Source organism: Pogona vitticeps, chromosome 2, assembly GCF_051106095.1.
Source record: "Pogona vitticeps strain Pit_001003342236 chromosome 2, PviZW2.1, whole genome shotgun sequence".
NCBI lineage: Eukaryota > Metazoa > Chordata > Lepidosauria > Squamata > Agamidae > Pogona > Pogona vitticeps.
This window is the reverse complement of record NC_135784.1, coordinates 303,484,713-303,512,363: the sequence shown is the minus strand read 5'-3', so window position 1 is coordinate 303,512,363 and position 27,651 is coordinate 303,484,713. Positions and strand designations below refer to the sequence as shown.

At 42.4% G+C, this 27,651-nt stretch overlaps 2 protein-coding genes across 11 annotated transcripts in view; one reads left to right on the top strand and one right to left on the bottom strand.

Moving 5' to 3' along the window:
• Nucleotides 1-9,961, bottom strand: part of PIAS2 (protein inhibitor of activated STAT 2) — a 43,249-nt gene extending 33,288 nt beyond the window's left edge. For 2 of the 5 annotated variants that reach the window (XM_072992968.2, XM_078384155.1), the window contains exon 1: nt 7,962-8,103. In XM_072992968.2, coding sequence (XP_072849069.1) covers nt 7,962-7,985 — 24 coding nt within the window. In that variant the 5' untranslated portion in view covers nt 7,986-8,103. Of the gene's footprint in view, nt 1-7,961; nt 8,104-9,749 lie in introns of those variants that run through there. The other 3 variants (XM_072992966.2, XM_072992969.2, XM_072992963.2) reach the window with 3 other exon arrangements.
• Nucleotides 9,962-12,325: 2,364 nt separating this feature from the next.
• The window catches only part of KATNAL2 (katanin catalytic subunit A1 like 2), a 40,156-nt gene continuing 24,830 nt past the window's right edge, over nt 12,326-27,651 (top strand). For 4 of the 6 annotated variants that reach the window (XM_020806532.3, XM_020806531.3, XM_072992971.2 and 1 more), the window contains exons 1-4: nt 12,326-12,523; nt 22,689-22,759; nt 24,709-24,875; nt 26,726-26,762. In XM_020806532.3, the coding sequence (XP_020662191.3) occupies nt 12,473-12,523; nt 22,689-22,759; nt 24,709-24,875; nt 26,726-26,762 (326 nt within the window). In that variant the 5' untranslated portion in view covers nt 12,326-12,472. Of the gene's footprint in view, nt 12,524-20,730; nt 20,794-22,688; nt 22,760-24,708; nt 24,876-26,725; nt 26,763-27,651 lie in introns of those variants that run through there. The other 2 variants (XM_020806533.3, XM_072992970.2) reach the window with 2 other exon arrangements.

Here is a 27,651-nt window from a genome sequence, read left to right as displayed (position 1 = left end):
TACAGCCCTTACACTCATATCTCTGTTGGGATAGGGGGCAAACCCACCAAATTCAATGGGACTTACTTGAAATAGGTATGTACAAGCTTACTCAGTTAACTATTAAAACTGAATCAATATCCCTGTATCAAGTTTGCAGAGACAAAGGCTGCTTTCTATGTATATAAACATCTATGAGGGAAAACATTTTTAAAATAATTATAACAATGAAATAACAGGTCATGGATTATTCTATTACTATGGATTTGACCATGGAAATCTGACAAATCACACCCACTGATTTTAACCCCTTAGCATCAACAAATACTATTCTACATACCACTATGATGATCATCTGCTGTGTGTGATTTTTTTATATTCCAGGTTTTGAGATGTGAAATTGCAAACTAATTGTTCAAGTATTAATTGTTCAAATAGTCAATTAAATTTCAAAATCTTCTGTTTTCCCTTTGCAACTGAAATCAATACAGTTTTTTCCCTGTTTCAAACAATCAAGAACCAAAGCTTTCCCCCACTTTTGGTACTAAACAGAAGCAACAGACTAACCCTGATTCTGCCTTCCAATATGAAACTACTAATCCTAAAATCAAAAACACAACATAAAATGCTTATTCAACAGAGGAAGGAAAATATAATTTGTGACTGCCTATCATAAGCCATAGACCATCAAATCATGGTTCAGAAAGAGTTCTAATTCACATACTTTGCATGCAAAACATCCTGGCTTCAGTTCTTGACACTTCCAGAAAGACCTCTGTCTGAAACCCTGGAGAACCACTGTCAGGTAATACTGGGCTACACAAATAAATGGAGAGCTACATCTAGTTCAGCAGTCAAAACTATTAAGGGATGTTCATTTCATCTACGCAAACTGATGCAAATTTCATCAGAGATACCAAAAATGGTAACATCATCTGTTTCAGAGACATGCTTACAAAAAATTAACACAGTCTGATCAGAATATTTGACTTACAGTGGACCCTCTACTTAAGGAATTAATCCGTATTGGAATGGTGGCTGCAAGTCGAAAAGTCTGTAAATTGAATCTCCATTGACCTACAATGCACTGAAAACCGATTAATCCCATAACCAGTGGGTTTTATTCTATTTTTATTCCATTTTGGTTTTTTTCTGGTCTGTAAGTCGATTCTCTGGCTGCAAGTCAAATCTAAATTTTGCAGCCAGAGAAGTCTGTAACTCGAAAAGTCTGTAAGTCGAGGGTCCACTGTAATCTCAAACTACAGATTTATCTCCTCAAATTTACTACTTCTTACTCTGCCTTAAACAAGCAGAAATATTTTTTATTTATTTTATTAGATTTATACCTCGCACTCACCACTTCCAACAACATTGTGTTCCCACAACATTGTGTTCCAGAGCCTCGTGGCACAGTGGTTAAACGGCTGTACTACAGCCAGAACTGTGTTCACAACCTGGGGTTCAATCCCAGGTAGCCGGCTCAAGATTGACTCAGCCTTCTATCCTTCTGAGGTCGGTTAAATGAGTACCCAGCTTGCTGGGGGGGGGGGCAATGTGTAGCCTGCATAATTAACTTGTAAACCCCAGAGAGTGCTTGAAGCACTATGGGGCGGTATATAAGCAGCACACTTTGTTTTTTTGCTTTTGCTTAGCAAATGTAAGCATTGATGTACTAGCACAACAGAACATCATGCACATCTTCCTAATTACTAGTTCAAGTTTATTGTATTAGCTAAAAGCCGTCACAAGTTTAAAATACAGATATGTTCAAATAAAATCATGATAAAATCCCAGACATATAAAATAATAAGAGACCTTCATATCTGGTAATCTCCCACACAATTGATCGCAATGGCTTTCAGAAAATTAGCTTGAATATTTCTGGCCGCTTTTGTGAATAGCGCTGTTCTATATGTAACATAAGGGTCACAGTCCAAGAGTAACGTGACCACTTTTATCTGAGGGCTCTCCTCCTGTAGAGCAGCCAAAATGTTACCTAGGAGCTTTTCTCGGGGGTTTTGATACAGCTGACAGTACAGTAAATAGTGGAGAACATCCTCTATCTCACCTGCTCCGCAGATACATAGCCTTAGATGTTTAGGGATATTCATATACCTGCCATCTAAGACAGCGGTTGGCATGGTTTAGAAGCGGAGTTCTGTGAATGCGGTTCTCAAGGAGGCAAAAGTAAGTGTATGTAGGTATTGCACCATTGAGTGGTTTGTTTTCAGCAGATGGTACCATTGATAGAAATTTGAAGAGTGAATTAAGGCCAGGTCCTGGTCATTATTCAATTTATAGAGCTAGTCTCTCAACATTCTTTTAACCCCAGAAAAAAACAAAAATATCTGTGGAGAGGGATTTAGATTTTAGCAGGGTTTGAACTAAAGTTGCACAGCCACCACTCTTCCATTGCTCTACCATACAACGTTTTGGTAGGCGGTGGTCGGGCATATCCATCAACCTCTTATAGTAAGAAAGTATAGCTAGAGTTGCCCTGGCATTGATGGATACCATGCCTGTCTCTGTTCTAAGGTAAGCTGCTGGAGTCCCCTGGGGTGCCGTGAGGATGTGTCTCAGAAATTTATTCTGTCCTACTTCAAGATGGTGTAGGTTGTTCTGATTCATACCCCAGATCTCAATTCCATAAAGCATTTGGGAGATGACCCTCCCTAAAAATACTTTTAAAGCTGGGGTTACTAGTTTGCCACCTTTAGAATGAAAAAAAAAATGACCAGAACATGGCTAGATTCTTCCTCCTACGCATATGAAATTACTAGACACATAAGAAATAGTAAATAACTAGATAACAAACACAAAATATTAGAAATCAAAGGTGTAATGGACAAAGTTGGTTTTTTAGACACAGACTACAACATTTACTTTTTGCTTTCTTCTTTTAAATGAAACATTCACCCCTGAATCTACTTATGAATCAGATAACCAAGCAATTCTCACAAAGGTTTATTTTGGAATTGTACACTAGCAGAACTGAGCCTTTTCCCACCTACTATATCTCCAACTACTGTTAACACTCTGTAGTGCCAAAAATCTTCTCCAGAGATTTCAGATTTTTAGGCTGCACATGGGGCAGGAAGAAGGGACTCTAGCAGATTGTGGTGGAAGTAGCAAGATGCAACAGAAGTACAGTACACTAGCTCTTAGCATAGAGGGTTCAGAAGACCTGATCCTTGCATAAATTTTAAATTTTCTGTCCCACTTTCTGCCATAAAATGGCACTCAAGGCAGTGAGTAATAAAATTCAAATAAAAACAAACAGATTAAAAGCAGAGTGCAAAAGTACATAAAGAACCATGCTTCTCACAATCCCCTTCAATGGCAAGCATCCTAGAGTCTAAAACACTACCCGTCAAGAAGGGCAACAGAAAGAGGTCCCCCTTAGTTTCTCCTAGTATGGAGTTACAAAGCTGTGGCCCTGGCTGCAAGATGGGTGGTATATAAATCAAATAAATAATATTAAATATAATAAAAAGCTGCCACCAACAAAGCCTTTTCTTAAATCCTCCTGAAATGAGAGGCAATCCTCTGCCCATCCAAAGATTTCAAAGCAAGGACATGATAAAAAGGGAGAATACAGGCCTCCAAAGAAGCTTGCCCTTTTTCAACTAAAACAATGAACTACGATATACTGGCCAAAAACTGGGAAATATGATTCATATTCATAGACATATAGGCTTATAGGTACTAATTAGATATGGTTATGTACAAGGTTCAGTTTACAAGTACTAATTAGATATGGTTATGTACAAGACTCAGACAGTACAGACAACTGTAGCAAGTAACAAGTGTAGTGAGTAGCAAACCTGAAAATATCCACTACTTGCACAAAGTTTCGTGAGACAGTTCAACTATCTTTTTATTCCAAAGAGAAATTACAGTCCATGCTGGTCTTCCCCAACCCAGAATCCTTCAGATTTCATGAACTACAACCATCAGCTTCAGCCACCACTCAGTGATTATAGCAGGTGTACTTCAAAACTTAAGTGAGACAGCATAGTGTACCACAGTTTAAGAGAATGGAGTGTTGGATTTGGATTTAAACCCCTTCTTAGCCATGGAAACTCACTTGGAGGATGGAAATAGTGGAACACCCCTTGAATATCTCACACCTCAGAAACCCTGCTAGCGTTACCACACCAGAGGTGGGCAATTAATTTCTATAGGGGGGCCAAAAGAAAAATCTGAACTGTGTTCGGGGGCCAAACCAACTTTACTTAAAAATAAAACGAAACAGTGATGTTATGATTGTTTTTATTTTAAACTTGTTCATGAATACTAAAGAGGTTTTTTTGTGGTATGTTAAAGATAAGCAACTGATCAACTTTAGACAAAAAGCTATAAATGGTTTTGATGTTCAACTTGTTCAGTGTGAGAAATCCAGTCTGTCTTGGGCTTGAACAAGTGCTTGAACACCGGACTGGAGTGACAACCGGTAGACTGGACAGGAGCAGCTCGCAGGCCATATGTGGCCCTCAGGTCTGCCATACACCAAAATCAATTTAACAGCATATCATATTCCAAAACTTCTGGGTTAACAGTCTAATGTCATGCCCAACAAAATAGATCTACTTAATAAATGTCTGAATGGTAAATCAATACTAATGTAAATTCCCATGAATCAATAGGTCTACTTTAGTTGGGACAAGCAATAAAATACCATCGCTGGAGATCGCCAGGTTAGGGTTGGCAAAAAAATAAATCTTGGAACAGTTTAATTCTTTTAAGGGAAAACATTCCAATAATGGAAGGAAAGAAAAAACAATAACGTATAACTCTGCAAAATATTCGCCCAACAACGTGAGGTCACAGGCAGAAAATCAATTTTCCTGAAAAAGAAATTAACAGTAGCAATAATGAAGGAATTAAATATTAATTACTATCCCACTTCTAAGACATCATATAAAAATAAGCTGTTGCTGGCATATAGAAAAGAGTAAAAAAGGAGCCTCTATCAATAAACATATTGTATATTATAGTGCAATGATGGCGAACCATTTTGAGCCCAAGTGCCCAAACTGCAACACAAAACCTACTTGTTTCAAAGTGCCAACACTGCAATTAAAACTCAATACTGTACTGAGGTTTTCTTTTAGAAAACAACTGCCCTTGCACTGCAAGGGTTAAATGCTTGTTCCCCCCCCCCCGCCGGAATTAACAAAGAAATACTTATTGGTCCTCCAATCCCCCATTGGGCTAGACTGGGCATGGTCGCCATTGCACCCCTCCATTGGACCACTGCACCAGCAGAGGGGAGTGCCGAAATCCAGGATTGGAGGATGGGTAAGTATTTCCCGATGGCAACTTATGGCTTGTGTGCCCACAGAGAGGGCTCTGTGTGCCAGCTGTGGCACACGTGCCATAAGTTTACCATCACTGTTATGGTGCAATGTACTACAAATATAAAAGTATCACTTGATAGAATTTATATAGATGACAAATAGAGACTGTAAGACGAAGGCAAAAGACTACTAAAGTAGAACTCTTAGACCTTCTCTCAGACTAACCTAAGCTTAAAACTTTCCACCATGCGACAAATCCTACTATTTCACCTGATGCATATTAGCAAACTTTAAACAAAGAAATAAAAAAGCAAAGTGAAGAAATTCATATCAAATTTTGCAACTCTATAATTTTCTCCAACCTGTGTCCAATCAGACACCAATGAAAATGCCTCTACTTGTTTGTTTTCTGGGTGCTGATAACGTGTCAGAAAAAAATCATAACTTGGAAATTTAAAACATGCGCAATTCCTAATTCAGTCAAAATTAGGAAGATCAAATGTCATTTATTCAATGGCTTATACCCTGTTTAATATTTTACATGTGCAGAAACCCAACTGAGGATGCTCCTGTGGCAATCTGACAAAGAAGCAGTTGCATAACTGGTTTCAAGTGACTAGCATCTCTTCTTCCACAACTGCAGTTCTAGGCATGTGCAAATATCCAGCAGGATACAGATCAAAGTCATTGGAATGTTTTAAAAGGGTATGGAAAAACAAAATCCACAAAACACCTTAATCTTTCACCAATTTTGTAGCCAAAACCTCTGCACATTATCTTGTCCCTCCAGCTCTTCATTCATAGTGGACAGTGCTAGCTATGCAGATCAACAGACCTCTGAAAGAAAGTAGTGCCATTTCAAGACCCCAGATGTACAGACACACATTAACAGCTTAATCCTATGCATTGCCACCAAATAACTGGCTGTATCCAAGGCCATTCTATAGAAAATTTTTGCAAAATGTTATCTGATTTGATCTGGCAGTCAGGATTCAATTTTGGCTACTGTAGTAACAATTAAGCCCAAACTGTACAGTATTTGGTAAATGGTCCAGCTAACAAAATGTAAAAAGCCAGATCAACCACTAAGTCTGTAACTCAAACATACAAAGGATTTCAAAAGAGATGGGGATGGCAATAAACATGAAGAGTCTTGTAGCACTTGAAAGGCTAACGAGTTTTTTAACAAAGCATCAGCTTTTGGAGGGGGGTTATGGTTGAAAAGGTTCTCTGCATGAGACTACTAAAAACGTGTACAAAGCTTGCCCCTATCTCTGACATCAAGCCTCCAAAAGATGGTCAAAAACTGTTTGAAGAAAGGCAGGAAAGGGGCAATAGTACTAAGAAAATGGTAGGGGAAACAAAAGCAGTCATGAAAAGGAGTGCAAAGATGGCATACTGGGGAGCAAGAAAACAGATTTCATGTAACATCTGGTTCTAAAAGGCTGCCAAATCTAGCAGAAATGAATGAGTGGGCATATTAATTAAGAAGGAAGAGCAGAAAGACAATCTGATAATGGAAAACACCTACATGAAATCATATGGCGAAAATGAAAAGCAAGCTGTTTTTCTGCAAAAGCAGCTCCACGTGGGGCAAAATTCGATGAGGATAAACAGAGGCGAGAGGCAGTGGGAAAGGGAATCGGAAGGGAACTAACTACATCACGGGGAGACAAAAGAGACACTGCAAGAAGATCTGGTTCAAACGAGTCCAAAAAAAAAGGGAAGATGAGGCAGGAGGGCCCAGGAATCTGGGGTTGGGGATGGAGGGCTTTCAAGGGGGGAGGCATCAGTCTTGAAACATGTGGGTGGTGGGTGGGAGGGAGCGAGACCAAGAAGGGAGTCTAGAGAAAGTGTATGGAAACCAATGGGTCTACCCATGGGACTCGCGGGCATTGCTAACAGATTTGGGGAGGGTGGAAGGAGGGAGGCACTGAACAGAAATGAGTCACATCAGGGCGAAACAAAGAGCCTGGCTCTTCAAATGAGAAAGCCCAAGTTCCCATGTGATTTTGAAAAGGCGCCCTGTGCCTGCCTGTGAGAATGCGGGTGAGGGGAGAGGCTAAAAGTGTGTCGGGGGGGGTGGGTTTAAGAATTAATTAGGCCATAAATCGGAGGGGGGGGACCAACAACCCTTAGGGGAACCGGAGTCCTGCGAGAGAGGTGCCGCTTCTAGGCCGGTCTACTCGCCGGAAGCCCCTCTCGAAGGGACCACGAGCCCTTCCTCCCCACGGGCTTGGCTCGTTCGGCGGATGGGATCGCCGGCTGGGCCACCGCCGAGCGAGGAGGAGAAAAAGGAGGGAAAGAAAGCGAGGACTGAGGGAGGGAGAGAATGAGACTGACGAGAGAGGAGGAGGCGGCTGAAGGGCCATCGCCGGGACCTGCCCGCCGAAGGGGAGGCGAGGGAGGGCGGTCGGGAGGCGGTCCCTTGGGGGGAGGGCGAGAAGCCGGACACGGGCGGGAGCCAAAGAAGACGCCGGAGGGGTGCTGGGGGTGAGGGAGGAGGGAAGGAAGGCAAACGCCGCCCAGGGGAAGAGAACGAGGCACGAAGGCCTACGAGGACGAGCGGCCGCCGCTGTGGGAAGGGAGGCAGGGAGGGAAGGAGTGAGAGAAAGGCCCGCGCGACGTGTGTGTGTGTGAGAGAGAGAGAGAGCCCACAGCGCAGGGTTGACTTCTCCTCACCCTCAGCTCCTCGAAATCCGCCATTTTCTACCCGCCGCCTGCCTCCTCAGCCGCCGCCGCCGCCGCCACCATCCTGCTCCCTCCCAGCGCCCCCCCTCCTCCTTCTCCTCCACCACCACCCGCCGCCGCCACCGGCGCGTGGCGTGAGGGGCGGGGCCGCGCCGGCCACGCCCCCCCTCCGCTCGAAAAAGGCGGGAGGAGGAAGGCGGCATGGGAACGGGCGGGGTGGGGGAGGGGCGGAGTGCTTCCCTCAGTCCGTCGAAACGCAAATGCTGTAGAAATAAAATGCTAAATAAATCCAATAGATGGGCCTCCTTCTTATTACGTACTTCTCGTTCTCGCTTATTCACTCGATTTATCCTGGGTTTTGGAGGAAACGCCTCGGCTGCCGCCAGAGATGTAAAAATTGGAAGCCTTATAAAACGGTGTTTTTTTGGGGGGGGCGGACTAGGTTTTTTTTCCCCCCAAGCCGTTTTAATATGGCTTCAACATTAACGGAAATTTTCACATCTTTAGCTCCAACTGCCTCTTGCCTAGAGATGAGAAGGTCTGGAGAAGAAGGAAAAAAAAACACGGAAAAATAGGGGAGAGAGCGAGAGACACGTTTTTTAGATGGCTTCGAAATTTCTGGAAACGTTACATCTCTAAACCCCAATTCTCATTTGCAATGTGGACCCCGAAAAGGTTTACACATCATCACCTTGAGGCGATCTTATTTTTTTCCACCCCGCCTTTCTCCTTAAAAAAAAGGACCCAAGGTAGCTTTTATCATGAAAATACAACCCTAAGAAAAAGGTACGACAGCGAAACAGTTTCACACTTTTCTTGTGTTTACTCTCCCTCCCAACACCAGGCAGATCATCGGTTGGATCGCATTCACTTTTTGTCATCCAAAAAAAAAACAACCCCTTAAAACGTTAATTCCACTGGGAGTTAACGGCTGAACCAATTTGCAAGCGCAGCAAGAACCTATGAGGAAGAGAATGAATGGTAAAATCATATTTCAATTTATGAAATCTAGCTACAATGTCCCTACAGGATTCTTCCCTTGCTTAAGCCATGGATTCAAAGACAATTATTCAAATCAGGATGAGAAGGCTCATAAATGACAAGGCCATAGAAGAGTCTCTTTTTAAGCCCTGCAGGCATAACTTTGTTCTATTGTTAATTCAGCATATTTAACGTGGAAGGATTTGGCACCACACTTACTCGGAACAGGTTAATTTATTCTTGCTTATGCTTGTTCCTGTGTCTTCCTTTAATTTTCCTTTACGAATTCTTTCAGGTGTGTGGGCCTCTTTTGTTGCTCTCCAGAATTAGCATAATTTTAATGTTCTTTGTTTCCTGTGTAGCTGCCTTCCCACCCCTTGTATCTCACCCTTTGTCTTCTTCATCTCCCCTTCCCCATGTAAGTATTCAGATTTATTGTCCCTTTTTTCTCCTTTTTTTCTTCTTGAGCAAAGCTTACTGCACATCTACCTCGATATTTTTCTTAAGCAAGCTTTACCATAATCTTCCTGCTTTTTCCTGCCTCTGCCCTGAGATTTTGAAACTATATTTAGCATTCCTTGCAATCCTCTGAATGTGTGCTTTGAAGCATGTCCCAGTTATATTCAGTGAAGGTTATGTTTCAGGTGAAAGCATACAGAACCACATCCACAATCATCTTTATACAGTATTAAAGTTTCCCCCAGGTTTTATAGACCACACTTATTTCCAAAGCCTACATAATTTTCCACTTTGTTCTTCTTTTCTCACAAGAATTTAACCACAGCAACGCATTCTCACCTCAAAGGTAACATATCTTGTTTTTCTCTTCTTTCTCCATCTCCTTTTAAACTTTGAAATGCCTTCTTAAGTGAACAATTTCACTGGCAGTTTCTGTCCTTATCCCCATTTTTCCTCTTTCTTGTGACAGATCTGGAGTTCCAGGAGGGACCCATTGTTGAAAGTTTCATCCTGTTTTGTCTTCTTTCTTGATGAATGATCCGTGGGACAATCTGCAAGGGGTTAAAACCAAGCATAAAGCACTGCTGGACCACAAAGAAACAGGTCTATTTTATTAACTATTTGTGCTGGAAACTGAGGTTAATTTCAAAACCTACCAAGAAAGAGTTGTGCTTGGAATTTATTCCAGAGTTCTTAAACTAGCAAACCTTTCAGCCATCAAATGCAGAATGACCAGTACAGTACTAATATACTTGTTACAATCCTATTACCATATTCTTACAGATCAGTCCTACTTAAAGAGCTCTATTTAGAATCAGTAAAAATTGAAAATGTTAATTTGTTCTTGTTTATACAGACAGAATTCTATAACTTAATAATCTGCAATTCAAGCAAGACAAAGTATACAAAAATTAATTCAAGAGATTTAATGTTGTTTATCATCCTCATTTAAAAGACGGAGAGCTGATGTGGCCTAGTGAATATAAGGTTCTCCTATGAATCAGGATGTTTCAGCTTACTGCTCACCTGTCCCTCATCATGAAGCCTTAGATAAGGCATTCTCAATGACGCCCAGCTGAAGGCTCTTAAAGACTGCCAAAAGTACTGCCTGTTCAAATAGATTTTAGTTTAATATACTTAATCCACTTCTATGGCCATTCTATAAGGCTTTGCTCTTCCTGTAATTTCTGTTCCAAACCACTGCCAGTCTGGCTGCTTTAGCAGTTTGATATCAGTACGCCTGTTGCTGGGACAGGCTGTAGTTAGGTGGGGGTTTTGCTAGAACAGGCTGACCACAAGACCTTCAAGAGTTGCTATCTCCTTTTTCTTAAGATAAGGGAAATGGAACTTCTGTCAGCTATAATCAGCCAGGGACAACATAAGCAGGCAGACTGACCTGCAAGGTTGATAGACAGGTTCTAATTACAAGCCAAACTTTCTGATTTTCACACCCAGACACAACTGTCTTGATTCCCATCTGCAACTTGTGGTTCTTCCCTTGATTGGGAAGGCAATTTCTGTCATGTTGGCTGGGGAAATTCATGATGTGATGTGGTATAAGGATCTGTAAGCACATGTTCAGGCACCTTTTTCTTCTTCTTAACTCCTTTTTCTTTTCTGTGATTTCTCTGTAATTTCTGTAAATTTGCCTGTTTCTCTATAGGTCTGTTAAACTCTGAATAAATTTTAGTAGAGCACTCAGTCTTTTGTGTTTCTGCCCCCCCCCCCGACTGAGCCAAGGAACTCTTTGTGGTTTGACTGATTATCAAGACAGGCCACAGTTCATCCTGCAACTTCCTGGGAATCATGTTCACATTCTGTTTAACAATCCGTATCTCCAAAAATACTTCTCTTCCAGGCATTTTTCAAATACTTGTTTGAAATCTGCACCCCTTCTTTAGCTTGTTTTCTGGATTTTTTTTAAAAAAGTAATGATATCCTAATTAATCACTTCCAATTGGGAGAAGGCTCTTCTAACACAGAAATGAACTGTACAAGAAATACACAAAGCTCCATAGTGCTACTCTGCACTCTATGCAGCAAATCCCAGAAAACAAAGATGCAGAATCCCCATCCCTTAAGTAGGTGTAAAAATGCTTGAAAGTGCAAGTATTTGTCACTCTTGTTACTGAGCAAAACATGATATTGTATTGATAGCAAAAACCCTTGCTTGGTCAATGCAACTCACTGGGATGTATGGAAGGGGTAAACCGATCATCAAAGATCTCATGTATTTAAAGAGCCCTATTAGGATTGCCACAAGTCAGAAGTGACTTAATGGGAGATAACAACATTGTTAGGTGAAGCTAAGAGAAAATAGATATTTTGTGAAATAAACTGTCCTGCAATCTAGAAGTTTAAATTGCCGATGTTTTTTTTTCAATATCTTACTTGTGCAGGTGATGCAGTCCACTGTTTCTACAGTAACAGAATTCTGCACTCTTCAGAAACCCAATACTGCCTGTACATAACATGCACATTATACACACTTCCAAATGTGTGTATGGGCAAAGAGAGAGAAAGAATACAGCAGGGTGAAAGGTCTATCCTATCCATGCATACTTGGAAACAAGTCCCACTGTATGCAGTGACACACACACACACAGGGTTGCAACCGCAATTCCCGCTCAGCCTAATCCCACTCCCCTAAACACCCGCTTGTTCCAGCTGCTCCAACAACTTCTGCCCCCTGAAAAGAGCAGTCACAAGGTTCGTCTAAGGTCACGTGAGGACAGCCTTCAGACGCTCTCTTCCTCCGCTCTCATTGGCTAATCCTTCAACCTATTACTACAGCGCCTATTCACTGATTTACCCGACGAGGTCCTGATTGGACAGCTGTCCCATATTCCCACCGTACAACCCTTTAACCCCGCCCCCTCCTTTCATTGGTTAAGCCGCGTCTAATCCAAGCTATTGATTGGTCAGCGTTGTCTACCGAGGGAAGCCTCCTTGAGGTCGCGTGAGGCTGCGGCTGCGTCCCGTAAAGTATAGAAGGAAAGCTAAATTGACTTATCTCTTTTTTAAAAAAACAAAAACAAAAAAACAAAACCGAGACTATAGAAATGGAGCTCACTTATCAAAAGCTGAAAGCTACCTATCAGGCCAAGGAAGCGGTGAGTAAAAGTGAAGGCCGGTAGTGTTTCCCGCGTTGCTATGGTAACCTAAATACGTGCGCTCTTGTGCGCATGCGTCTTGGGTATACGTGCTGCGGTGCGCATGCGTTGTGCGGAGTTTCCAGTCAAATAGCGTTCTTGGGGTCCCTGATCCTGAGGTTTAACCGGATTGTGTTGATCAGGCATGAATGAGGCTAAATCGGTGCTTGAGGCTACAATTGTTTGTAGATCTAGCAGAGGCATAACTAGTCAGTGATGAAATTATTAATTTAAAATATTGCTAACCTGGCCCTTCTCCTCAAGAGAACCAAAGGCGGTTTAAAGTAGCGAAAGGAAACAATATAAAACCCGGAATTGGCGGAGGCCAAGAGGCAGTCCAGAAACCAGCAAAACCAGGGAGCTGGACAGGGGACAGATTGTATTTGTCTTCAGTGTGGAAGTGATGGTCACTCTCGAATTGGCCTCCTCAGCCACAGTAGATGCTGTTGCAAGACTTCTATTCAGAGCATGTTACCATAGTCTCTCGAGACTGAAGGATGCCTTAAAAAAAAACAAAAAAAACAGAAGGGGAGCTGGAAAGTCAGAGTGATGCATGCACCCTGGAGAAGAGACTTTCCAAGGGCATTGCAGGCTCAGAGGTGAACCAGGCACTTCACCTTTAATAACAACAACAAGAAACCCTATGGATCATTGAGTCCAGCCCCTCTGAAAGAGACAGAGTGCAAAATCAAACTCCCAACCTCCGGCTCCACAGCTAGAGACCTAAGCCGCTAGCTAGAAGATTATTTTGGTAACTTAAGAGGAGACGGGAGACCCTAGGGAGTTGTTTCTGGCTGGAATGCACCCCAATTGGTGCATTCAGGTGTTTCTAGACTACAGTTTCCATCATCCCCAGCAACCTTGGCTATAGGAGAGGGATTATGATAGTTGTACTTTGTGACCCACTAGAGGATCACAGGTTCCCTGTTTCCAAAAGAGGAAAACTGAGTAAAGGCTCTATTGCTCTGATTCACTACAATTCAGCTTTATGCCTTCGGTTGTAAAGGCTACTCTCCCTTTTTCTACAGCAGATGGATAAACTGTAATGTTGTACTAAACTACTGTATATATGATTACTCAGAAACATTCATTACCGTCTCTAATATTAAATTGGATGGAATTATGCAGGCTACTAAGGTTGGTAAACAAACTTTGCATATATATTGAAGACCAGCTTTAGTCATACATGAAAATAATTGTTTTCCTTTGGTCTATACTATCACTTCTGTGTTAATTTGTCATTAGTTATATTTTGTTGTTTAGTCATGTGGAACTCTTCGTGACCTCATGGACCAGAGCACGCCAGGCCTTCCTGTCTTCCACTGCCTCCCGGAGTTGGGTCAAATTCATGTTGGTTGCTTTGATGACACTGTCCAACCATCTTGTCCTCTGTTTTCCCCTTCTCCTCCTGACTTCACACTTTCCTAACATCAGGGTCTTTTTCAGGGAGTCTTCTGTTCTCATGAGATGGCCAAAGTATTGGAGCCTCAGCTTCAGGATCTGTCCTTCCAGTGAGCACTCAGGCTTGATTTCCTTTAGAATGGATAAGTTTATTCTCCTTGCAGTCCAGGGGACTCTCAAGAGTCTCCTCCAGCACCACAATTCAAAAGCATCAATTCTTCGGCGGTCAGCTTTCTTTATGGTCCAGCTCTCATTTCCGTACATCACTACAGGAAAAACCATAGCTTTGACTATTCGGACTTTTGTCGGCAAGGTGATGTCTCTGCTTTTTAAGATGCTGTCTAGGTTTGTCATCTCTTTCCTCCCAAGAAGCAGGCGTCTTTTAATTTCGTGGCTCCTGTCTCCATCGGCGGTGATCATGGAGCCCAAGAAAGTGAAATCTGTTACTGCATCCATCTCTTCCCCTTTTGTTTGCCAGGAGGTGATGGGACCAGTGGCCATGATCTTAGGGTTTTTTTTATGTTGAGCTTCAGACCGTTTTTTGCACTCTCCTCTTTCACCCTGATTATCTGAGGTTGTTGATATTTCTTCCAGCAATCTTAATTCCAATTTGGGATTCCTCCAGTCTGGCCTTTCACATGAATTAGTTATATACCCATACTTAAAACTGAGAGAAGTGTGGAGGACATGTTTTTTTTCCTGAGTAGAAAAGAAGCTTGAGGAGATAGAATTAAATGCTTTTTCGTTTTCCCCTTGATTGCTATCCTGCTTTCACTTGCAGCTGCCTGAGGATGCTTTTCACTTCAGACAGCCAGCAGAGTGAATGTAATTATGTCTCTATATATCCCATACATCTGTCCGTGTAATGTTTAGTTTGACCTTAAGTCACAGAAACTGAACTTGCTGCATTCCTTGGGTCCCTATCGTATTTGTTTTGTTGTTATGTGCCATCAAGTTGCTCAGCTTCCAAAATCTCCTGACTTCAACAGCTCAGCTCTTGCAAACTCAAGTCTGTTGCTTCCTTTGGGAAGTCGGTCTGTCTTCTGTCGGGTTTTCCAGCTGCCTCCCACTTTCCCCAGCATTATTTTCTTTTCCAGAGCATCCTTGTCTTCTCTTGATGTAGGACAACCTCAGTTTCATTTTTCCCCCCTCCAGAGTTAGTTCAGGCTCATTTGATCGAGGACCCACTTGTTTGTGTTTCTGGCAGTCTAGGTATCTGCAAAGATTTCCTCCAGCTCAACATTTCAAACAAATGATCTCCCCCACTATCCAGCTTTTATACCTATGATTAGAGATTCTGTACGATAATGTGGATGGTCTTGGTCTCCAGTGACACATCCTTAAACCTGATGATCTTTTATAGTTTTTTCATTCTTGTCCTTTTGAGTTTCACTCTTTTTCTGTTTCCTTGGCTACAGTCTCCCTTTGGATTGATTATTGAACAAAGGTATACAAAATCTCTGACTATTTCAATTTCTTCATTGTCAAATGTTAAAGTTGTATAGTTCTTCTGTAATCGTGGCTTTGGTTGTCTTAATGTTCAACTGCAGTCCTGCTTTGGCAATTATTTCACTTTCCCTAACAGTTGTTTCAAGTCATTGGTGCTTTCTGCCAGTAAAATATTTACTGCAAACTGCTGAGTATAAGTACTGTTTGTTTACTGAAAAGTAAATTCCATTGAGTTCAGTGAGGTGGGCATCCATGTAATTTTTTTAACCATTTCTGTTTGACCTCAAACCCACTGTGTCACAGTTGTAGCCTTTTAGCAAGTGAATCTCCCCTGTTTGGTTAGTATAAGCAAGGCTGCTCGTAGTGGGAGAAAGAAGATTCTGCCGGACAGATCGAAACGAAGGGTAACTTATCTCGATGAGCTGAAAACATCTAGTGAGCTCAACAGTTAGTGTTGGAATTGTGCTCTTGTAAATCTATCCATAAATTCCTGGTATGATACATGGCAGCATTCTCTCTTCCCTTACCTGTAAAATACAAGAGGAGAGATGGATAGATAGCCTTTTTGGTGCTGAGGGCCATTCAGACCGGCTGGTAACTCAGCTGCTGCATTCCCAGCATGGCATGACTGAAGCAGAAAGGAGTCTGGCCAACATGCAAATCAGCTGATTTCCTTTCATCTGGGTTGTTTTTTTTAACAGAATCTTGGACTGTGAAAATATTTTAAAATTTCAAACTTTAGTTCCCTCCTCCAAAAATTACTTTTTAGTCTGCGAAATATAGTCCTTCAGACAAAGTTTTGAGTTTCACTCTTTTTCTGTTTCATTCGGTAGTTTCTATCTTTATTGAAATATTTATTCACAGTTACTTTAATAAGGCAATCTGATTCTTAAGAGGTTAATATTCCCTGAGGTTTCATCGTCTACAATGAATTATCATGATTTAAGGAACAGAAATGCTGTGGAAACACCATGGGAAAAGGTGGAAGAGGTTAATTGAAGGTTTCTCTTCCAATTAAAACTGACAAAAAAGGTTTGCAATTAGCTTTCCTGAGGTTCCTATTTAGATATAGCAGTTTGGGGGCAAACGGTGACTTTTTCTTTGAACGTATACTTTTCGGGAGCCCTGGAACATCTTAGGTAACACTGAGGAGCTGCAGAAAAGGGCTCGGAGTTTCGTGCAGTTGCCAGGCTGCACTTTGGACATCTCTGAACTGGAGCGAGGGTGGGCTCCCTGTGACTCTTTAGAAGTTGTCAGGCCTCACCTCGCATCATCCTGAAGCATTAGCTGTGCCTCCTAGAGCCAATTGGCGTTGTAGCATTCATCCTGATACTGCATTCTGAGAAACCCATGACAGAGTCATTAAGAGCCTCGTGGCGCAGTGGTTAAAACGCTGTACTGCAAGCTAAAACTGTGCTCACGACCTGGGGTTCAAATCCCAGGTAGCCGGCTCAAGGTTGACTCAGCCTTCCATCCTTCCGAGGTCGGTAAAATGAGTACCCAGCTTGCTGGGGGGGGGGGGGGGCAATGTGTAGCCTGTATAATTTTAAAAAATTGTAAACCGCCCGGAGAGTGCTTGTAGCGCTATGGGGCGGTATATAAGTCCAATAAATAAATAAATAAATAAATAACTGCCAGTTACAAAGATCTCGGCACAAAATTAGGTGAGAACCCTGAGACATTCTGGATTTGCTGCCAGCTGAGTATATAAGTGAAATGTCTGCATATAGCGGCTTCATATATTGCTTGTTAACGCTGTTATTAGAACAGATGGTCAACAACACATTTTTATGAAATGAAGTTTTATCACACAACCACAAGAGACTTTAGGAAATGTTCTGCAGGTTTGGTTTTCCAAGTTGATTACAGGTGGGAAATTTATGGTTCTCCAGATACATTGGTCTAAGCCTCCGTTCTGCCGCACTCAGCATGGCCAGTAGTAAGGAAGGGTGGCAGTTGATTGGGACCTCGGGAAGTCCAAGAGACCACCACTCCTGAAGCAGTTAGTGACGCCAAATAGTCCTGGCTTCCTCAACTGGCACATGGTTGGAGAAGATGGCCCATCCAACTCTATGGTTCTGTGATTACATTGGTGCCTCGCTAGACAGTTACCCTGCATGACAGTTTTTTCGCTAGACATTGACTTTTTGTGATCACTATAGTGATTCGCAAAACAGTGATTCCTATGGGGGAATTTCGCTGGACAATGTTTGGTCTCTGCTTCGCAAACCAATTTTCACTAGACAACAATTTTGACAGCTCCCTCCGTGCTCGCAAAACGGGTGTTTTCAGGACCTAAGCTTTGCACGACAGCTATTTAAACAGCTAATTGGCGGTTCGCAAAGCAGCTTTCCTATGGCTGATCTTCGCTAGACAACGCCGATTCTTCCCCATTGGAACGCATTAAACATGTTTCAATGCATTCCTATAGGGAAATGCTTTTCACTAGACAATGATTTTGCTAAACAGCAGTTTCAGTGGAATGGATTATCATCGTCTAGTGAGGCACCACTGTATATCGATTCTTTGCAAGGTGTAGTTGGTGAGTGAAAATTTTTTAGTTTCTAGCATATGAATCAGTGCAGGAAGTGTTCTTTCACCTTCCCCAATCAAAGGAAAATCACTCTTAAGTGAGGCTGGACCAAGCCCACCTCTGCAGAAAGTTAAGGAAGTTATGTCTTTGTTGGATGGTTGATGTATCTGCCTTCCACTTCACAAACAGAGGTCTCTCTGACCCGATCTTGTCTTGCATGTTGGCCATCTATATTCCGGTAAATATCCGTAGGCAGATTGAGGCAACGGCCTCACGCAGTAAGTGTTTGGAGAAATTAGTGGCAACCTTCCAGCTGCTCTTCTTGAACTCTAGCTCTTCTGTTGGAAGACACGATTGTGTATCCTAGATTCACAATCTTAGGTTCCATAAACTAGGATCCAGTTGGCATCAGTTTGTGTACAGTGGTGCCTAGCTTTACGATGTTACTTCGTTCCAGCGAAATTGCTGTAGAGCGAAAACGTCGTAAAGTGAAATAAAAAATCCCATTGAAATGCATTGAAACCTGTTCAATGCATTCCGATGGGCTGAAAACTCACCGTCCAGCGAAGATCCTCCATAGGGGTGGCCATTTTCGGTGCCTGTGAAGCAAGGAATCCGTCCCTAAGCACAGCGGGGGGCCATTTTCTTCAGCCGGCGGCCATTTTGAAACCCGACGATTAGCTGTTTTTAATCGCCGTAAAGCGAAAATCCCCATTCAAACCATCGTTTTGCAAAAGCGATCGCAAAAACCTCACCATCAAGCGGATTCGTCATTAAATGGGGTAATTGTAAAGCGGGGCACAACTGTACACACCAAGTAAGGGGTGTAATCTTGTCCTTTTTTCAGGCAGCAAAATCTCTTAGGGTGTCTGCTTGTCTTCACTGGCAATGTACAAATTCCTACCAATGCTGTCAGTTTGTATGCAGTCTCCAGGCTTTCATGTGATTGAACACTGTCACCACTATTTATGTTTATTCACTAGTCCACTTGTGTTAACCCGAATGTAGATGATAAAACAGAGAGCTAGAAAGAATGCAATATGTAAAAAGAGCAGAAGAAAAAAGAAGGAACACTAACTCGCACATGTTGTGGATAAATCCCGTGACAAATGCCCAGATGGTACTGGGACTCTTAGTTTTTTAAAAAAAAAGAAAGTAAAAGAAAAGCAACCTTTAAGTGAAATAGAATATTGTTGTATGGCTAAGACATTCCAAAATTTTGCTTTCATTTGGACTTGCTAATTAGATATTAACTAAAACTCACATGCTTTTTGAAGATGAGAGAATGCACCAGATTGTACACGGACCATGGTGCATGCAGAACAAAACAGGCCTGGTTATCTTTGCTTGGGATCAATTAAAACTAGCAAAGCAACATCAGCATCTTTCAAGAGAGAGAAAAAAAGCCTTCAGGATTTATCTGACTGTAATATTAAATTTTGATTGTGTGTTAATTCATCTTTTGGCAGCTGCAAAGAAAACAATGTGTGGCATTTTAAGAAATGAGTAATGTGCTCTGTAAGCATTGGAGCTAATTAGGAAAGCACTTTTAGCATTTAAAACTAGCTCCTGTTTAAGTGCCTTAAGCTTTTATTAATTGTATGGACCGAAAACCCTTTATAGTAATTGAAAATTTAATTACACCCATTTTTTTTTGTTCTCGGAATGGGAGCTTATTAAACTTTAAACACTTAAACATCTATTGGAATACCAATGGCTGTATAGATGGTGGTGTTCTACATTCCAATTAAAGAAGCGAGCGTAAATCACTATAAACCTAAACTGAATTTTAAGTAATGTTTTGTTCTTTAAGTGCTCCTGTTCTGTTACACATATACGCAGACTACCACATCTATGGCAGCTACGGGTCCTTGACATTTTGGAGGATTGCATTAACTTTGGTTTTAAAAAAAGATCTAAATATTGTGCACAATAAAATATAAATATCATGCAAATCAGTATGACTGTGACTTACCTGCATAATTTACTCTGTATACAGATGTGTGTGGTATGTTTAGATCATATAGAGCAGTGATTCCCAACCTTAGGTAACCCAGGTATTGGACTCCAGATACTCCAGCCAGCACAACTGGTGGTGAAGGCTTCAGGGGTTTGAAGCCACTAATATAGAGAATATTTGCCCCATGGATGGGATTGCCCTGCAGTAAGGAAGAAGGATAAACGTGGTCTTGGGCTTGGAATGGGATGAAGTGAAAGGGAAGGAAATCATGGGCTGGATTTAGCTAGGAAATGCAGTCCTAACCCAAAGATGTGCCAAGAATTAGGAACAGGTACGAGCTTCTTCTGTCAAAAAAATGCCCTTCAGCCAGCTGATGTCAGAGGTCTGCAAGTAGAGCAGTCTGCTGAAAGATTGTCTAGGATCTGCTGGCAGAAGAACTGAAAAAGAGGCACAGAAAGGATGGGTGGAGGGAGGAGAGGGGAGGAATTAAGCCAGATGCAAACTTTCCCATGTCCAAAGCTGTAGCCCCAGTGCCAGTGCAAAATTAAGCTATGGCCACAGTTGCCAATGATTTCCAATAGTATCTTGAGGCTGGAAGCAGTTTGGACTTAGTACTTTGGCTTCTTGGCTAGTTAGGATTTCTGTCTTAAGCCCATAGAGCATGGGCTTGCTGAAGCAGATTTTCCTTTTCACCACACAGCACCCAGTCACTCTCCCCCACCCCCCATGATCGGGGTTCGGCTATGCTGCAGGGAGAATCTGGCAATCCCAGTGCAGCCATAAGAGGTACTGTGGGGAGTCTTCAAAGAGATGCAGCAGGACAACTTGTCCAGCAGAAACTCAGAGCAGTGACTCCTACAGAGATGCAACAGGCAGCCACATCTGTGGGTGAGTCCACTGGCTCCTAGCAGTCTACTCATTGCTAGTCAGCCTGATCTGTATTTGTTCCCTGATGTTGCACTATGTGCGGACTAGATATTATTGCAGTATATTGTGTAAGCGTGCTGACTAGACATTTGCTCACATAATGTTGGGACTGTAAATCCTACCAGCATCACTGGCTCCTACTGTCCGTGCACTCATGATACTTAATCTCATCCACCAGCTATTTTTCCTGCTTGACTTGCCTATGCACATAGAATTCTAGACCTGGTATTTGAAAGAATATTGCTCAAATGACAAGCCATTGTTTAACTGCACAAACCCACTCCTGCTGTTTTGGCAAGGAGCCTGGACCAGCAATTCAGTCTTCTGACTGTCTTTTGCAAACTTGGTAAGACTAGGATAATAAGGACATAGTTACTTATTATACATACCGTGGACCATCAGAAAGACAAATCAGTGGGTTGTAGACTATACTGACTAGGGCAGCACTTGGAAGTAACAAGTTACAAGGAACATGTACATAGTTACAAAGAAATGCATTTCCATTACTGTCCTTAATTTAGCCTCTTTTCCTCACTACAATGGGGTGGCAGCCTCTGTCAGGCTTTTCTGGATCTCCAGGGCCATCTAATCTTGGAGCATAGGTTGGCAAGCAGTGGCATTACTAATTTTAATGTACAAGACAATTGTTCTGTTTCAAAAATTTGCAGAAATGAACACTAGCTTTCCTCCCTAGGCCGCTAGATGGCTCTCCATTGCCTTAGAAAACATCAGATTTAAGGGACTTATTCAAAAAGATTATTCTCCCTCTGAAATAAGAGGGGACACTTGCTTTGTAAAGACCTTAATGACTATAATCCTACACCCACAGTGCAAATACATAAATACATACCTACTTGGAAGTAATGAGTAAGTTCAATAGGACTTACTCCCCGGTAACCATATGCAGGATTGCAGCCTGCCTTGTGTTATAACAATCAATGAGTGTGAGGTTGGCGCTCATGTCCTCTGTATAGCTTACAAAATGGACACCATAGAGGGTAAGCAAATGCTTGTAAGTAGATTTACATGTGGCATTCTTTTCGCTCTTCCTTATCCTGAATTCGTCAAAGCTCAGTGTCGTTTTGAGTGTGGGTGGGCAGCCCAATCTTAGCATTTTGAGACAGAGGCAACCTCTTGCATTCAGTGGGAGGTGTAGCTTTTTAAATGTGCCCTCTGGAGAGTCAGATGAGCAGCCAGACTACACATCTCAAAAGACCAAGACACCACCACCACCACCACCCCGGAAGCTCTGGGGCAGTTTCCTTTTTGTACAGAAAACTGGCCCAAGAATGCCTGGAGCATAGGTCCTGTTACAGGTGAGTGAAATACAGGTGTGCGTCTATGGGAAGGAATTCCCAGAATTCAGCCTGGGTAATTCCGGGAGTCCAAAGCAGCAACAGCTAATGGCCCCGATGCTCATACATAATGTTTTCCTGGAAAAGGCTCTGATCGCTGCTGAAGGGAGACTTCTTTGTTCAAACAATATTCTTTTAGAAAGAAACTCAACGGAAGGGAAACCATACAGCATGCTGGTCATCTCCTCTATGGCCACATCTTCTTTAGGAGTTGAAATATGGTGGCTTTTGAGTTACTCCCAGAATCCTTGGACAGAAGGAAGGGGTAGCCAGTTTCCAGGTACATTTAGATTGAAGCTAGAAATTTATAGCTATAAATACACCTGGAAAAATCTTGACTGGCAAATGAGCTAGAGCTCCACCAGACTACATGGTATTTTGGAGAGTCTCATAAGAGAGGTCTGTGTGTGCTACAGGACGACCTTGTTCCTAGGAAGCTTACAATCCTCAGTCAGCAACGTTTGCCTCATAAAAGTAGTATAAAACTCCTTTCATTCACAGGAAGAAATGCGGACGGAAGCTCGTCGGAAAAACCTCCTTATTCTGATATTACATTATTTAACAGAAGAAGGGTATGTATATTTTCTTTTGCTTCCCAGAAAGAATATTTTTATTGCATTTTTTTAGATTAGGCATCCTTCAGTCTCAAGAGACTATGGTCACATGCTCTGTATGGAGCGTCTAGTGTGGCTGAGGAGGCCAATTCGAAAGGGACCATCCCTTCCACACGGAAGACAGATACAGTCTGTTCCCTGTCCAGCTCCCTGGTTTGGCTGGTTTCGGGACTGCCTCTTTGCCTCAGCCTGCTGGACAAGGGTCTCTTCAAACTGGGAGAGGCTGTGATGCACCGCCTGCCTCCAGGCTGAACGCTCAGACGTCAAGTTTTCCCATCTGTTGAGGTCCATTCCTAAGGCCTTTAGATCCTGCTTGCAGATGTCCTTGTATCGCAGCTGTGGTCTCCCTCTGGGGCGCTTTCCCTGCACTCATTCTCCATACAGGAGGTATTTTGGAATCTGATGATTGGACACACCTAAAACAGGAAAGCATCCACAGATGCTATATTCTGCAGTTGCTCAGCTTCTTCACAAGTAAAATCTATATTCCTCCACTCCCCCAAGGCTTTTTGAAAAAGTAACAGAGAGGACCACAGTGGTGGCTATGGAGGCTGGGGTTGTTGCTGAAGGGCAACCAAAGGAGCTGGGGCCAATTTAAAGGTGGTGGAGGCTATAGTAGTCACTTTTGTGGGTGTCACTTTCTGTGAGGATCAGCCGTTCTCTAATGATAAGAGAAATGATTGCTTCAGTGGTGATATAGCACTCCTAGTCCTGAATGACGTTGTTGGTGTTCAGTTCCCCCTTTTATATAAAACTGTAGTTCTTCAAAAATCGCTTTACAGCAAATAAACAAACAAACAAATAAATAAATAAAAATAAAACACACACACCTTATGATTGAAGCTGTACTCTAAAGAGGAAGGAAATTTAGACCACAGATGTCCCTCAGCCTCACTTAAAATGCCGGCACCTTTTTCTAACCTTCTTGTCCTTACAGCTGACAGCAGCATAAGACACCGGGCTCCCTATATTAATCGGACTAGCTTCTCCCAAGCCGTTCTTGCTGGATCTCTGGGAGAGCCGCACACATTCATAAGGGAGGGGAATTTGCTGTTGCCATTGAAAGAAGCAAATCCATGTGGACTACAAGGAGTTGCGCATAAAACTGTCCCCATAAGGCAGTGATGATGAACCTTTTTGAGCCCGAGCGCCCAAACAGCAACACAAAACCAACTTATTTATTTCAAAGTGCCAGTGCTGCAATTAAAACCCATATACTGAGGTTTTAGTTTGGAAAAGACAACTGCTCCTGCACTGCAAAGCTTAAATGCTTGTTGTTTCTTTCCTATGGGCAGCATTAACAAATAAATACCTACTGGTCCTCCAATCCCCCATTGGGCTAGACCAGTCATGGTTGCCACTGCACCCCTCCATTGGACCACTGCACCAGCAGAGGGGAGTGCCAAAATCCAGGATCGGAGGATGGGTATTTCTTGAGGGTGACTTATGGCTCGTGTGCCCACAGGGAGGGCTCTGTGTGCTAGCTGTTGCACACGTGCCATAGGTTCGCTATCGCTGCCATAAGGTGTTGGTGTGCTGCTCAAAATCCCCCCTCCAAAAAGCACTGTGTAGGGCATTCGACCAAAAACTAGTGCTACCAAGGGAGAGGTAGAAAACCACAGTGGGCTGAAAGTGCAAGTAGAGATGTACAGTTTTCGGGAAATAATAGAATTGAGAAGCAGAACTGTAGTATCAGTGAATAACTACCACAATAGAAAGTTTGCCCACGAAAAGGGGGGATGGAAGACCCTGTCTGTACCATTTCTACAGAGGAAAAGCACACAGAGATGTTTCAGCAGTCATAAGTTTATGAAACCAAGAGCCACTGTATATTTTCTATAAAAAGCATTGTTACAGCGATCATCTTTTTGTATTAAAACAGAATCTTCTGGATTTGCAATTCTCAGGTATGTTGATGCTGCAAATGCACTGGAGCAAGAAACAAAACTAGGCCTGCGGCGCTTTGAAGTTTGTGACAACATTGATCTTGAGACTATCTTGATGGAATATGAAAGTTACTACTATGTCAAATTCCAGAAGTATCCAAAAATTACCAAAAAAGCCTCAGATACCTGTAAGGGGTTTCGGTCCAGGAATGTCTTTCTCATTACTGTTTCTATTATTTATAGTATTCATAGTATTAATAGTGCTTAACAATGGTGGTTTGTGGCATTGAGGACTATCTAATATGCTATGGTAGAAATACAATAGGACCCCCATATCTATGGAGGATGGGTTCCAGCAAAAACACACACAGCCACAAATGCTAGAAAACATATAGCAAAGGCTATTTTAATCATGAATCCTATACATTGCATGGTATTTGGCTCCATCTAGGGATGTGGTGGTGCTGCGGGTTAAACTGCAGAAGCCTCTGTGCTGCAAGGTCAGAAGACCAGCCGTCGTAAGATTGAATCCACGTGACGGAGTGAGCGCTCGTCGCTTGTCCCAGTTCCTGCCAACCTAGCAGTTTGAAAGCATGTAAAAATGCGAGTAGATAAATAGGTAACTCATGGCATTTCTGAATATAAATTGAAGCCGTATATGCACATGTATTCCTAGATAGCCTATTAATACCTTTGACTTTTGATATACTGATATTCCACTCAACACAGCCCTAGATATAATGTCCACCACACTGTACCTTTGTCCAGAGGTGGGGGAATTACATGCAACTAGAGTCTGTATGAAAGGGACGTGGTGGCACTGCGGGTTAAACCGCAGAAGCCTCTGTGCTTCAAGGTCAGAAGACCAGCCGTCGTAAGATCGAATCCATGCAACGGAGCGAGCTCCCGTCGCTTGTCCCAGCTCCTGCCAACCTAGCAGTTCAAAAGCATGTAAATGCGAGTCAATAAAAAGGTACCACCTCTGTGGGAAGGTCACGGTGTTCCGTGTCTAGTCGTGCTGGCCACGTGAACACGGAAACTATGGACAAAACGCTGGCTCTACGGCTGGAAACGGGAATGAACACCGCGCCCTAGCGTCAGACATGAATGAACTAAATGTCAAGGGGAACCTTTACCTTAGGGACCAGTACTCGTAACTCCATCATTAGAAATATATATTTATAGGCTCTCTCTTAATAATTTTAATATTCTCAGACTGTGGGTGTCAATGAGCAGATACTGATTCTGCGGATAAGTGGGTCCTACTGTATTGATGCAGTTGCTGGTCCAGCTATACATCACTTTCTAGGTTAAGAATGACTGAATGCTGATGTTGTCTTATCCACGTTGCTTTAATTTCAGCTGGTCATGTATTTGTGTGCATAACTTTCTGCCCAGTTTGGTGTACCTAGTTATCTTTAAGTGAATGCCTAAGTAGAGTTTAGTCATCAGGATTCATTTTCAGGAAAAGGTTTGGGAGACATTCAGGCATTAGTAATGGATCTGGGGATAGAATGAACGTGCGCCATTCGGTTTCGGGGTGGTCTGTGCAAACGTCAAGGAAATGAAGGGAGAATTTGCAAAGGTATTGTCAGGGCCTTTGCATTTCCCTCTGGTTTTGTGGGTTTTGAGCAGGAGAGAGATCCAGTGGATTGTGCCCCATCTTGTTTCCGAGTCTGAGCTGCTTTGGTATTTACTTGCCTTAAATCAGCCATTCTCCATCTTTTTTTGGCCATGGCCATAAACACAATATGAAAGAAATATAGGCTGAAACAGGATTGTGTAAGTTGTATAACAAGCCTTATAAGGTGGTGTGTGAAGAATTGTTTCCCGTCTGTGGCCCCCTTCAAATGTGCCAGCGGCCATAGGCCCCCTTCTTGAGAATGGCTGCCCAAAACCACCTTACTTTTTGCCTCAGAATAAGTAATCAGATAATCGATCCAACAAATTAAGTACATTCAGCCCCATGTTTGGTTGGTCATGTTTGATGCATTTAAAAAAGAAAAACAAATTATCTCACATCTTTCTCCTCTTGTAGCAGATAATAAACCAAGAAGTGGAGGAAAACAAAATAGGTAAGAGAAATGAATGCCTTGAAGATGTTTGTTAAAATGTTTTTTGTATCCGTAGTACGCAACATTTTTAATTTATAAATTCTCCATTCCTTTGCTGCACGAGCACTGCAGTCGCCTTTATATGTTACTGAAGACAATGTGAGGTTGGGGTGGAGAGAAATTCATGAGAGGAGATTCTAGGCTGATAGATCTTATTTGGAACATTAGAAAAAATACAGTAAGTAGGTTGGCATCCTGTATTGTTGGTGCCAATGGTAAAAATATTAACAGATATCTTCATACATTCTATAGTTTCCTGTATAAACAGCAAATAGTCTTGTGGAACTTCAAAGACTAACAGAAGCCTTTGTGGGCTTTGGGTTGCGTCATCAAATCTGATTATGTGAATCACTGGGGTGTGCCATTTATTTGTTGAGGGTTTTTTGGGGGAGGCTCCCAGAGTTCTCCAAGAATTCTTGAGACGCAGCACTTGGAATTCATGCTCACAGACACACCAACGCCTACCTGGGACCTCACTTCCTGTTCAAAGAGAAACCTGACCCAGTGTTTCCTTGGAGGCCTGGGTCATTGTAGCCTTGCTGCCCATTAGGCTCTATAGAATCTGCTCCCAAAGAACGACACCTCCCACAAACACTTGGCACTCCCGGGAAACGCCAGAACAATTTCTTTTTGAGGAGGGAGCAAGGCCTGAGACAGGAAACAAGGCCTCAGGTAGACTTTGGTCCAGGTGAGTAAAGCATGGATGTTCTGTACTGGAACTGGGGAGTTCTGAGAGATGGGTCTTTAAGACTCTTGCGTTTTTGCTGCAAGAGACTATTACGGCTTCCCAGTTAGAAATATATGGTATTAATATCTGACAGGATAACTTCTTTGCTTTCCATATGAGCTT